This window comes from Contarinia nasturtii, unplaced genomic scaffold (genome assembly GCF_009176525.2).
Source record: "Contarinia nasturtii isolate CC-2019 unplaced genomic scaffold, AAFC_CNas_1.1 Cnas_scaffold_129, whole genome shotgun sequence".
NCBI lineage: Eukaryota > Metazoa > Arthropoda > Insecta > Diptera > Cecidomyiidae > Contarinia > Contarinia nasturtii.
The window spans coordinates 10,280,779-10,292,902 of record NW_022197486.1 but is presented as its reverse complement, the minus strand read 5'-3'; the positions used below and the strand labels follow the sequence as shown (position 1 = coordinate 10,292,902).

At 32.2% G+C, this 12,124-nt stretch overlaps 1 protein-coding gene across 1 annotated transcript in view; it reads right to left on the bottom strand.

The window, feature by feature from the left end:
• The window catches only part of LOC116344080 (calcineurin subunit B type 2), a 33,879-nt gene extending 21,813 nt beyond the window's left edge, over positions 1–12,066 (bottom strand). Inside the window, exons 1-2 of the mRNA XM_031772467.1 lie at positions 11,871–12,066; positions 7,706–7,745 (exon numbers count right to left, since the gene is read on the bottom strand). Coding sequence (XP_031628327.1) covers positions 7,706–7,745; positions 11,871–11,873 — 43 coding nt within the window. The 5' untranslated portion in view covers positions 11,874–12,066. The remainder of the gene's footprint in view (positions 1–7,705; positions 7,746–11,870) is intronic.
• Between the last annotated feature and the right edge of the window lie 58 nt (positions 12,067–12,124).

Here is a 12,124-nt window from a genome sequence, read left to right as displayed (position 1 = left end):
ATGGAATTAGAATTAGTCGATTCATGTTTGGTTGAACGACTAGTGGTAGTTTATTCTAATGTTATTGACACATTTAACACATATACAAAACATTTTGAAGATGACGCCTGATTGAACTGCTGCAAAAGCGCATATTGCGATGCATTAAGTGGATCAGACGAAACTTGAATGCAATGTCATCACATCGCTCACTGTTCACCGATACTTATATTTTCTTCGGTTTATTTGATTCTGCGTCAGCTTGTGCAGTCTACACGGTTCAACAATAGATATGTATGTGTGAAAAAGGACAACAAATATTATTCATTTCTTCTATTCCATATGTCTTTCGAGGGATATTATTTGGTTTCTTTTTTTTTTGTCACAGCCTGTCAATATGATGAGTTGATTACAAATTGAAATTGGAACACAAGTGTGATTCAATTTCTTTTAATTTCCTTGAAAGAAATGTGCCTTAAGCTACACAGATTTGAATTTTGTTGATTTAATTTTAAGTGTCTCGTAACTTCAGTTGACTCCTTTAACATATGGAAATATATGCCAAACGTCTATGTCAAAGATAAAAATAAACTGTGTGTATAACCAAATATTTTATAACATTCCGTACTACATTTTATCTATGATTATTAGTTCACAAAAATGTGCCAAAATGCATGCATCAGTTTTTTTTTTGTTTGTAAATTGTGTAAATTGAATTTTTGTTGAAATGACAATCACACATGTGATGATGACATGTTCAATTGGTAAATCATTCGAAAATAAATAACTTGTTGTTAGTTGATCTAAAATGAAGTCCAAAACTTTAACCAAAGGGAGAGACAATATTGAAATTGAACGGGAAGGGCAATGTTAATTGACATTCCATTGAATTAGTGTTAAGTATTTATGGCATGTTCAATGAAGTACTTTGTATTTTGTGCGGTACCTTTCGCACCAAAATGCCAACATCGTTGTCATCATCATCGTCATCGTCATCACTGTCATAGTGGTTTATTATTGCTTTTATGGATAAAACACTGATGTTTTCTCCCTCCCTCTCTGCTTTTCACAATACTTTGTTACAATGCTGTGAAACAAAGTACTAGTTTCGTATACATAGAAATAAGTTATTCATAGGCGCTAAAAACATTTCTATTGCCTGTTGGATATGCAAGTGCGCGATCCGCTGTTGTGTAAACGGAAATTTTCTTTGATGTTTTTTTCTTTCTCTCTCTCTCTCTCTCTCTCTCTCTCTCTCTATTTTCCATTTTATGTACTTTTTCAGTTTTGTTTTTATTTAGAGTTTACAGTCTTTTTTCCCTCTCAATCGAGCTGCATGCTTTCACATCATTTTGCTGTCGAGTTTTAGCTTGCATAAAAAAAAAGAAAATTTCCCTATGTTCTATATTGTTCTGCACTCACTTATAGCAAATAAACTAGATTGGAGCACGGCCAATTTGCCAACAATTCACTTTATTTTTTCTTTCATCTAGATTCATGTAATGCAATGATGAACGTTGTTTAGTTAGTTTTGATCAATTTGCATAGGGAAATTTATACAAGAATGCGAATTAAGTTGTTTGTGCTCGTGTGCATTATTTTTTTTAAACTCAAATTCACTTATTTTCCACAAAAGGCAATGGATTTACAGGAAAACCATTTTTTATTTTTGTTACAAGAACATTGTCACTCTTGGACTTGGATTGAAGTGAATTCTGTGATATAGCCACCCGGATGGTAACCAGCACTCATTGACGATGTTTGCATTATGATAGGAATAAAAGATATGTGTCATTTATCAAAAGTTTTTCGAAATTTTCTTAGAGTACACATATTTCCGTCTTACTGAGTTTTAGTTATAAACTTTGAGCTGATAGTTTTGTTGATGGATGACATTTTGTTTTGTTTTTTTTCAGCATCTGGTTGTATTCACATTGTACAGGTAAAAGTATTTGGTGCCTGGAAAATGAAATTCAGATTTATGCGCAAGGACATTGTATGTATAATGTTCGAGTGAAGTTGGTATTTAAATGGTTAACGCTGACTGTAATCAACATTTAAACATAAATATGTTTATCGACAAAGTTACCACAAAATGTTTGCATACAACTTATATGCTATTGGTGAACTCAAATAACATAAGAAATGATGCCATTGCTCTATGGAAAACTTTATACGTATCAAGTCAACTGTATCGTGACATTTGTGAAAAATGTGTGTGTGTGTGTGTTTGTTTTTTGTTTTGGCATAAAGAATGGCGAAAATGCTGTAAATCATTTTATCATTACGAACTCAATACCGATTTCGTTGGAGTTTATCGAATTTCTGAACATAATATTTTTGATATGTCAATTCAATCGAATGTTCAATTCATTTTCTCTTTATAGCAATTTAGATACAATGAAACAATGACCATATTTTTTTTTTTTTTTGTACATATTGCCATGAAATGATAATTTAGTAAAATATATCATTGAATTTCGCAATTTTCAGTGAAAATACGAAACTATTTGCTGCATCTAATGTATATATAGCCAAAAATAAATGTTTCGTTCATTCCAAGCGTATATACTTTGTCATCTCAAGCGTATCGCACAGCACATTGTATATTTCTACTATTAAATGAAGTCGTAAAACCACGAGAGAGGAAAAAACACATTCAAGCTAAACGTTTAGCCAATGTAATGTTTGGCATGAATAAAATTCACAACAGTCACAAGAGAAAAAAAAATGTATAACAACAAGAATATGCGAGAAAAATGTTTGCGAACATAAAATAATTGATGGAAGAATCGACGCGAAGAAATGATGACGGAAAACGATGAGAAAAAAACCATATCGTTTTCGTTTCATTTATTTGTACCCCTCTCGAAATTCGATACAATTTTAGTACTGTTCCAGCACATGTGCACATCACACATCTCTCTCTCTCTCTCTCTCTATCTCTCCATCTTTCCATCTTTCCATCGTTATCATTTACGTTCAATGCATTTGTACGACTGTAATTTTCTTTTTATATTCGTTTGTCTCAAAGTTTTCGACTTATATTCGTCATTTCACTTTGGGCCCCTTGAAAGCCGAGGCATAAAATAACGCTGGCACAGCAATAAGAAAAACGGAAACGCTTCAAAATTGTATCTCTTTTTTTCATCACTTTCTTAAACGTTTGAATGTGTTTTGACCACCCACCCACAATTTCTACCCCTTTACCAACTCACCAGTCAATGCTATCCTAATTAAATACAATTCTGATGTTGTTATTGTTAAAAGTTATTCTCATTCGAGTTATTATAAGCATGACGCAAAAGTCGAATACAGACATTGGTGTTTTTCTATCTTCTAAATGGCTCCTTTCAGAATGGATGTTGCCTTCCGACAAAATGATTTAAATGCGAGAAAAGCTTTATGTGAGTAATGGTACAAAATGAAGACAGAAATACAACTTTTTGGTGTTGAATACAGTATTTTTTACTGGTTTTTATTAAAATCAGTATATTGTTCGTGAACCATCGATTAGCTGCCGTCGAAAAAAAGCATGAATTCGGGCAATTTGGACCGTAACTTGGGCACGATGAAACACCATTTGTGGCTTAATTCATTTTAATATTCCATAAAATATTTATCACATAGAGAGTATATATATACACAAAAGCACTCAGGTATATCGTTGCATCGAAGTTTATCTGAAAATATTTTGCAGGCACCATCCCCCCCCCCCAAAAAAAAACGGTAGAAGCATTTTGGAAGACAATCGATACGGTAAGCTCGAAGAAGAGCCAAATGGATTTTCACCGAATTTCATTTCAATATAGATTCAACGGCGATAATGTTTCGTATTTAACCGGTAGCGGACATGCGAGACGAGATGAAGTAGAAGAAAATTACACCAATGATTTTTCGTTTATCTAATTGTTCTTCTTCCAATTTCGACTGAATTTTTTCTGGAAATATGAGACGAGCATCAAGTTTTTGCTTTTGGTTTTTTTTTTCAGTTTTATTCATGCCATGAATTTCATGGTCATTCGATATATTTTCGAAATGAAAGTGCTATTTCCAGAAAGAAAAGCTCACGTAAGTGATTGTAATCGATGAAATGAATTGATGAATGAATACACTCTAATGGGTGTAAAAATAAATGAAAGATTTTATACTAATGAATAGAGAACGCCAATGATATTGATTCGGTGAGAACCAAATGAATCAAACTCAATAAAGATCTGAATGAATACAATAAATCGAGAGCATTCGCTGAAAATATAATTATCATAATAATAATAATAAAAAACGAAGATATGTCTTCAATTCTCTTTTTTATCGTCGGCTGTTTTTTCTTGGTTGTCAAGAGAAAAACGAGCCCAAAATTCGTATAAATAGCAGTATTAGGAGTATATTGTTCTAAAACCATCCACAAAAATATATATACATTAGCCGAACACAACTGCTTTATTTCACCAGCCAAGTCTCCTAATCGCTTCAAAAATATTTGTCCAAGTATACGCATTCATTTGCACAGTGGTTTTGGAATCGACAAAACACATATTCCATGCTTTTGAGAGAAATAGAAATGGAAATATGTATCAGGGACATCCTCGGGCAAGTTACAGGACCAATGACGAATGGTTTAAAATGTTTGAATAAAAAAAAAAACAAAGAAAATTGGAGAACGAAATCTGACTTTATACCGATTTTTGTAATTTCACTGGCTTTTTTTTTGTATCTTCTTCTAATGGAAACTGTCTTTGGGGTTATACGATATATTTTTTTTCTTCGTCTTTTTTTGTTTGGCTTGTGCGTATCTTAACGATGCGATTTGATATGATGTGAATGCGCTGAACACTGTGTACTCAAAACATAGTATACAGTATACAGAAATGTTTGCGCTTGACGTCAGCAAAATAAGATGTGGTAATGCTGATGATAGACTTCATCGCCTTTCCCTTTTATATATACATGTATACTCTTACATGAGAGGAAAAAACAGTCAGCGAAAAGCTAATTTCTTTATATTAAGACTATCTGTGTGTATTTAGCATCGTTTTTCTTCATACCTTCGTTCATGTTTTGATTCTTCTTCTTTATTCAACTCAATTCCAACCGATTGGTGGGAAAGTGACTGAATTTAAATCAGAAAAATTCATTAGTATTGGTATCAAGGCAAGCATTGATGCAGGAACTCCATCTGTCTCTGTTACACCCTTTTTTTAGTAAATATGTACATGATCTGGTTGGGTTATTTTGTTTTATTCAAACCGCAACATTTTGTTCAATTTGCTTGTACTTATTTGTAAGCACCTTTTATTCACTTTACAAAATCTAGTTAAACGCTCTATCTCTCTCCCTCTACCTCAATATATGTTTTTGCTTCTGTAAAACTGGATATGCTTTTGATGTTTCTGCTGTTTTGTGTGTATTCCGTTGAATTTTATCTGCATTCAACTTTTCTAGTTGTTGATGCTGGTGTTTTGTTTATTTGTTGGTTTCTCAGATTTTCCAAATATTATTCCAAGAAAAACTTTATCGATTTTATGCTAATATGCTAACATAACATACAAACACAAACGCGGTTGTAGTTTAAATACAATATATGGCTATGGTTTTTATATTTTTGTGTCCTAAATACGTCGTGAAAACCGATTGGAATTATTTATTTTGCTTTGCCGTTTTTTTTCATAATTTGCTTCATTTGTCGCTTTCGTTTTGGCCATTCGTTTGAATAATAGTGAAAAGAAAAATTTATATTCACTATATTGAACAATATGATAATAAATATCAAGGGAAAAATATTGAGAGAAAAAACAGTATCTTATGTTACTTTCAACTACTACAATTTTTCATCACATACAACATCATATTTGAGTTGGATTTTAATGTTGTTTGAGTAAAATATAAGAGCACTGAGTACATCAAGAGATTATTGTAATAAAGTTTCAACTGCCATTTCATCGTTGTCGACGAAAATTTTATTAATTTGGAATAGTTGAATGGAAAAATACCATCGGGAGAATGTTGCTCAGCATATAAGTTAATTCCCAATTCGATAGTGCACTTGATCGAAAGCAAAGAATCATCATCATTTTTGAGTACTTTGATAAATGGCTCTATAAATTTTTGCATAATAGCTTGTGCCCGATTGAAATTGAGCTGAACATTCACATTGTTTGTGGGCAGTTGATCTCAAAAATGATGATTCGGTGTATTTCTCTTACTCTCTCTCATCATGAATAATGGAATTATAACGAATTTTAAGTTGAATCGTGACTACAATTCATACAACGTATGTTTGTATGTGTTAAATTGTGAATATTATTTTACTGTTTCTTCATTCTCATCGAGCTTGTTGCCGTATTATAATTTGAGCGGTAAATATTTAATGAAAAACGTTGAAGAAACTAAGTTCAACGAATGGAGCTGTAATTTCAATTTGTACTAAAGCTGTTGACAGTCAATGTAATCGTCGTGCACCAGTGTATCGGTGTTTCTCTGCCATTGTTCTTCCTCATAAAATTCCGAACGAAATAATAAAAATGAAAATATAAATAAATATTTTATATTTGTTTATTTCAAGTACTTGAGCTAATTCGAACGTACACTTTTCTGCCAAACTGTCGATTGTTACACCATTCAACACGATTGTTCAATTTGAAAATCTCACAAACACAGAAAATGATTTTTCGACAGAAAGAAAAACGACATTCAAAATTTTCACCGAAAATATTTGGCTCGTAAAAATATGAATACCGCGTAGCATAAAGTAAGATGCAATCATTTGGCGTACAAATTTCATCATCAAAGTAGCGCTGTTTAAACGATTTTCAAATTATTATTTATATTATGAAATGCAATGTATGAGGGACTGAGGGTGTTCATTGTTCAAACAGTCAGGCTTGTAAAGCCAATAGCTTTTAAATGAATAATACCATAATAATAAAAACAACAACAACAAAAAATGTAGTGCATGAAAAATGTTTTCAGTGTTTCCCTGTAACGGTAGCATGTGTGTAAATTCAAAGCAAACATACACAGTAAATTGGTGCTTGCTTTGTTTTCCATCTTAATTAGTTTTTTTGTTTGTTTCACAGGTTGTGTGAGTGCGAAAAGTAAATGATGTGTTAAGGATTTGGTCCCATTGTACACATGGCAACCTAACTCAAATAATAAATGTTCGCTTTAGATTGGTGTGCGGGTCGGGTGTGCGTTGAAGCGTGAATTTGGACATTTTATTCTCCACCTCTTTTTTTTTCCACGAAAATAAGCTCTCATTGCGATTAAACTTATGTTTTGTGTCCAAACCACAGAATTGCTCATTTGATATAATTATTCAGTGAGGTATTTAAAATATAAATTTTCATGCTTTTTTTCCCCGAAATTAAATGTTTCACATGTGAGAAATTATAATGACTTGTAAAAAATGATGAATAAATGGTTCCATAAATGATACAATTTTTAGCTACACATTAATATGAATGTTGAATAATTACATTTTTAGAAGTACTATATTTAAAACGGTCGTTCATGATAAAACTTAGGCAATCGAATAAAAAAAAATTCCCGAAATATTGTAAATTAGTTCAATTCAACATCGTCATCATCATTTTGAGTGATTCAATGGCGAAAAATTTATTATCAAACTCTTATAATCGCATTGAATTTTTATTAGTATAAGAGGCCATTTTTCAAAATAATTGAGCCGAACAATCAATAAAATCAAAACGATATTAATACTCACAGTTCGAACACATCTCCATGGGTAATGACGTTTCGTTACCCTATAAATGCAAAGAAAAAAAATAAGTAAATAAACAAGAAACATAATACATTATAGTAGAAAGTTATTCGTTTCAATTCATTTTGTTCTACAATCAGGTAGTAAATTGCGACGACGTATGGAACAATCCACATTTATCTCCATGTATGCAAATGACACGGTACAGCAATTAAAACCTAAGTAAAATAGAACGCGGCAGAAAACGATATGTTTTCTGCCATTCTTCTGTCACTTCAGCAAAAATCACATGATAAACGAAAGAATTTCAAGCACCGCACAATTTTGATGTAACAATCTTTTCGTTCTCTCATCTTCTTTTCCATTTTTTGTTTCTTCGTTCGTCCTGTGTTCTCCTTCTTCGGCATGTCTATGAATCAGAAAAAAATAACCTAGCATTTTTCTTTTTCGGTTGCTGAACATGTCGTTTATTCATGAGATGCTTTTTTTCTTTTTTTCTTTTCTTCTTTGCGAACATGTGTTGTGTTGTCTTGTTTTTTTGGTTGTTGTTGGTGTGCTCGACTTTTATCAATCTCTCTCCACCTACCCTTAATCTCTCTCTCTTTCACTTTCTCTTCCTCTACCTCTCTCTGTTACTCAATTCACAATACTGTTTAAAATAAATATTTTCATTTTCTTTTAGCATGCGCTCTATGGTTCGATGTTGATCTGTGTACTCGTCAAAATTTATTGCAAAAGCGTGTATGAACGGTAAAATGTGAAAATTATTCTTGTTTTAATTTCCTACTCGCTTTTGGATTTGCTTTCATTCAATGACAAGCTTACGGGAAAAAATGGAAATAAATTCATGTTTCACGCATTTTTGCCATGCTATTGAATGGCTTTCCGTGCTCTTTTCAATCCGTTTGATAAGTCAATTTATGCTGTGTGATTTTATTGTTACAGCATTTTGACGCTAGTCCAACAGTTTCGAAGATTTTTTTTTTTGAAGTATTGTTGTGTCGTGCTCGTTTGAATATTGTAATTTCCATTATATACATTTATTTTCGTAGTATTGTGTACGTTTCGTTCATCGCAAATTCGGCGAGACTTTTTGTTTACCTTAGCGTTGAACACTTGAAAGCGTCGTAAGCAATGAAACAAGTTTCGGAAATTTTGTCAATATGGCCGCATGTATGCGATGCATTCGAAAACGTACAAATGTTACCCTGTGGAATGTCAATTGGTTGAAGACAACGGCACATTTCGAAGATGAAAACCGCCATATAACAATCATCTACAATTACATGTGGTTCTGTTGAGTACCATTTATAGTACAGTTTATTTAACGATGCATATAATTTTAATGAAGTCTATCTATCATTGTTTTGGTTATTTTGGGATTTCATCCTTATAGTGTTTTCTATTTCGTTACACGCCATGTTCCATGGTACTCTTTTTTTCATCATTGCCGGAGTGAAGTTATTCTGTATTTGGCAACCCTTATGAAAATAAAATAATTCACTTGACGCTCACATTTACCGCTAAGCAATCAAACTAGTTCAAGAAAACAATTTTTAGACAGCCGAATACTATAACTGTGACTACATTAATTCATTAAATCGCAATTTTCCATCTTAAATTGGAAGATTAGCAATCAAAAATACTGTCACGAAAGAGCTGGGACATTATCGGTAGATACTTGAAAAACTTTTATCATTGACTGCATATTGCGTGTGAATGTGGCTTCAAAATTGTGATAATGAATCACAAAAAGATTTCTCACGACAATAGCTAAAAAGAAACTTAATCTTTGTCATATACTTGTACTAATATATCTTTGTTGCCTTTTCTCTTTCTCCAGTTTTCAAAAATTCTGATCAATTAAAAAAAAAGTAAATCATATTTCACATAAGTAGAATCAAATCTTCAAAAATATGCAAAAAAAAATTGAATTGGATGAACAATTATACAATTCGATCCGGAAAAATATTGAACAATTTCCGAATCTGAATTATTCTCATTTCATTTAAATTTGGTGAAAAATAAATGTAACATCGCAATCAATTACTCATAATGTACAGAAGAGACTCTCTCTACGTGTGAGAGTGAGAGTGAGAGAGAGAAAGAGACGATAAATTTGGTATCGCATAGCTTTATCGATATTTGTGGGTGAAATATTTGAGCTTCCGATTAAAATTACAGGTATACATTTACAACACACCGTTTCGTTCGAATATTCTGCTACTATCTACGTTCACCTAGCGTATTCGGTTAGTCGATTCACCGCACGCAATGAATAGGGCTAAAAACGAAGGTGTGTTTTGCGTTATTGCCTTGAATTTTATGCCATGTTATCATTGCATATTTTAGATCGAAATAAATGAATTTATTCGAATTATCCAATGAAAATCATAGAAATTGGAATACACATTCAAAAAAGTTAAATACAAAACGGAATCTTTTTTCTTATTTCAACACAAATATTGGATAATTATCCAAGTGGAGGATATTTATATATATACTTTTTTTTCTGTATAAAATAAACACGTTTTTCCTGGTTCATTATGTTGCGATGTGCTTTTTGGATGGTTTAACTTGTGCGAGCACTCTCATAGCCCTCGTTGTGGCATGCATACATTTTCATATTGCATGACATTTTGCACAAGTGCGCACACTACCACATCGTCACGTTAACGACAGCAGCAGCAACAACAATAGCGACCATTGAACATGTACATACGCATACGCCATACATTCACTCATACATGCAAGCATCCATTCGCCAGTATCACAACGAATTTGAAATGCCCGCACACTCGAAATGCGTGTATTTCAACGCGCAACAAACACAATCAAATTCTATGCCACAATGTTCTCACAATCAATTTTCTTTTTCTTTTTCGCTTTCGATAAATATACAAGTTCAGCCACACAAAATCACCATATCGAATGCCAACTAGAAAAAAACAAACATTTTATGCTGCAGGTCATGGGCTAAAATGTACAAGACCATGAGAAAAATTTTGAATTAGCAAAAAAAAAAAATTTGGAAGAGAAAACCATTTTCATGCGATGAATACGTGTGTACGAATTGAGACGATTTTCAGCGATGATATCGTTTCTTGTCCAATTTTTTTCAGTTCACATATCTTCGTTTGTATATTTGGAAAGTGAAGAAATTTTGATATTTATCGTTGTGATTTATAGTGGCGCGAATCATCAAATTGATACTATATTACTGCTGTTGAATTTGTTGTTGCTCTTAATTAGGCCTAATTTTCTCTCTCTCTCTCTCTCTCTCTCTCTCTCTCTCTCTATTTTTACACATGCTCACAGTATCTGTCTTCTTGCACACTAAACACCGAACACAAAAACATTCTTCAATATTGTCAAATGCAGCATTTTTTTATGATTGTAAAATACAATATTTTTCCCATTTAATTTCCATCAATTATCATTTGAATTTAATTCAATTTTATTACGGTTCGTGTGCGTGTGTGGTGTTTTTTTTCTCTCAAATTAATTTTTGTCCATTGGCTCGCCATTGAATGTGTTTAAAGTTATGTTTTCCTATTTACTTATTACATTTGACTATTTATCGCCTTGATTGTTCATGTATATACCTAATCTTTTATCAATCATTATCATCGTTGTCCATTTCATGTTTATTTTGCATACAACTTCACTTCATCGTTTTGTTTCTTTCGTTTTTTTTTATCGAGAATTCAATTTTTATTTTCGATTTCGTCACTTTTTTTTACTATATACCAACGAATTTAATTACGATTGATTTAATGTCTCTCTTTCTCATCTAACACAATTCTATTTCTTATTTTTTTTTTTGATGTACCATGTCAATAAAGACCATTTGTTTTTGTAACATTTTCACCGTTTCACCATTTGAGAGTTTGATAATGTGGATTGACAAGAGAGAAAAAAAAATAAAGAAAAATTTTCTTCGCAATTTATATGAAAACAAACAAGCGCGAATTTGGAAAATAAATGAAATCATCGACTGATTCAAAAAGAAAATATGTATGCTCGCGATAATCATAGCGATAGTGAGAAAAAAAAGGTGTAGGCAATACAGCGATGTTATAAATTGATTACTTTCATTTCAATAGATTGTTTTGTTTTGAATAAATGTATTTTTGTTGTATGTTATCAACAAAAATAGTACAATTACCATTTTGAGCTTCCTTTTCTAGATGGCCACTACTACACTAAACAAATTAAAAAAAAAATCACGACTTCTTATTTTCTAGACCATTTGTGTCAGAAATTTTTTGTTCAATGCCTATTCCGTTCGATTTGCTACACACAACAGAAATGAGAATGAGCAAATCCGAAAAGGTCGTCCCGACCAACCTGCTGTCGAATTAGATTTTGTTCGCAATGTGTGTGTGTGTGTGTGTGTGTGTGTGTGTGTGTGTGTGTGTG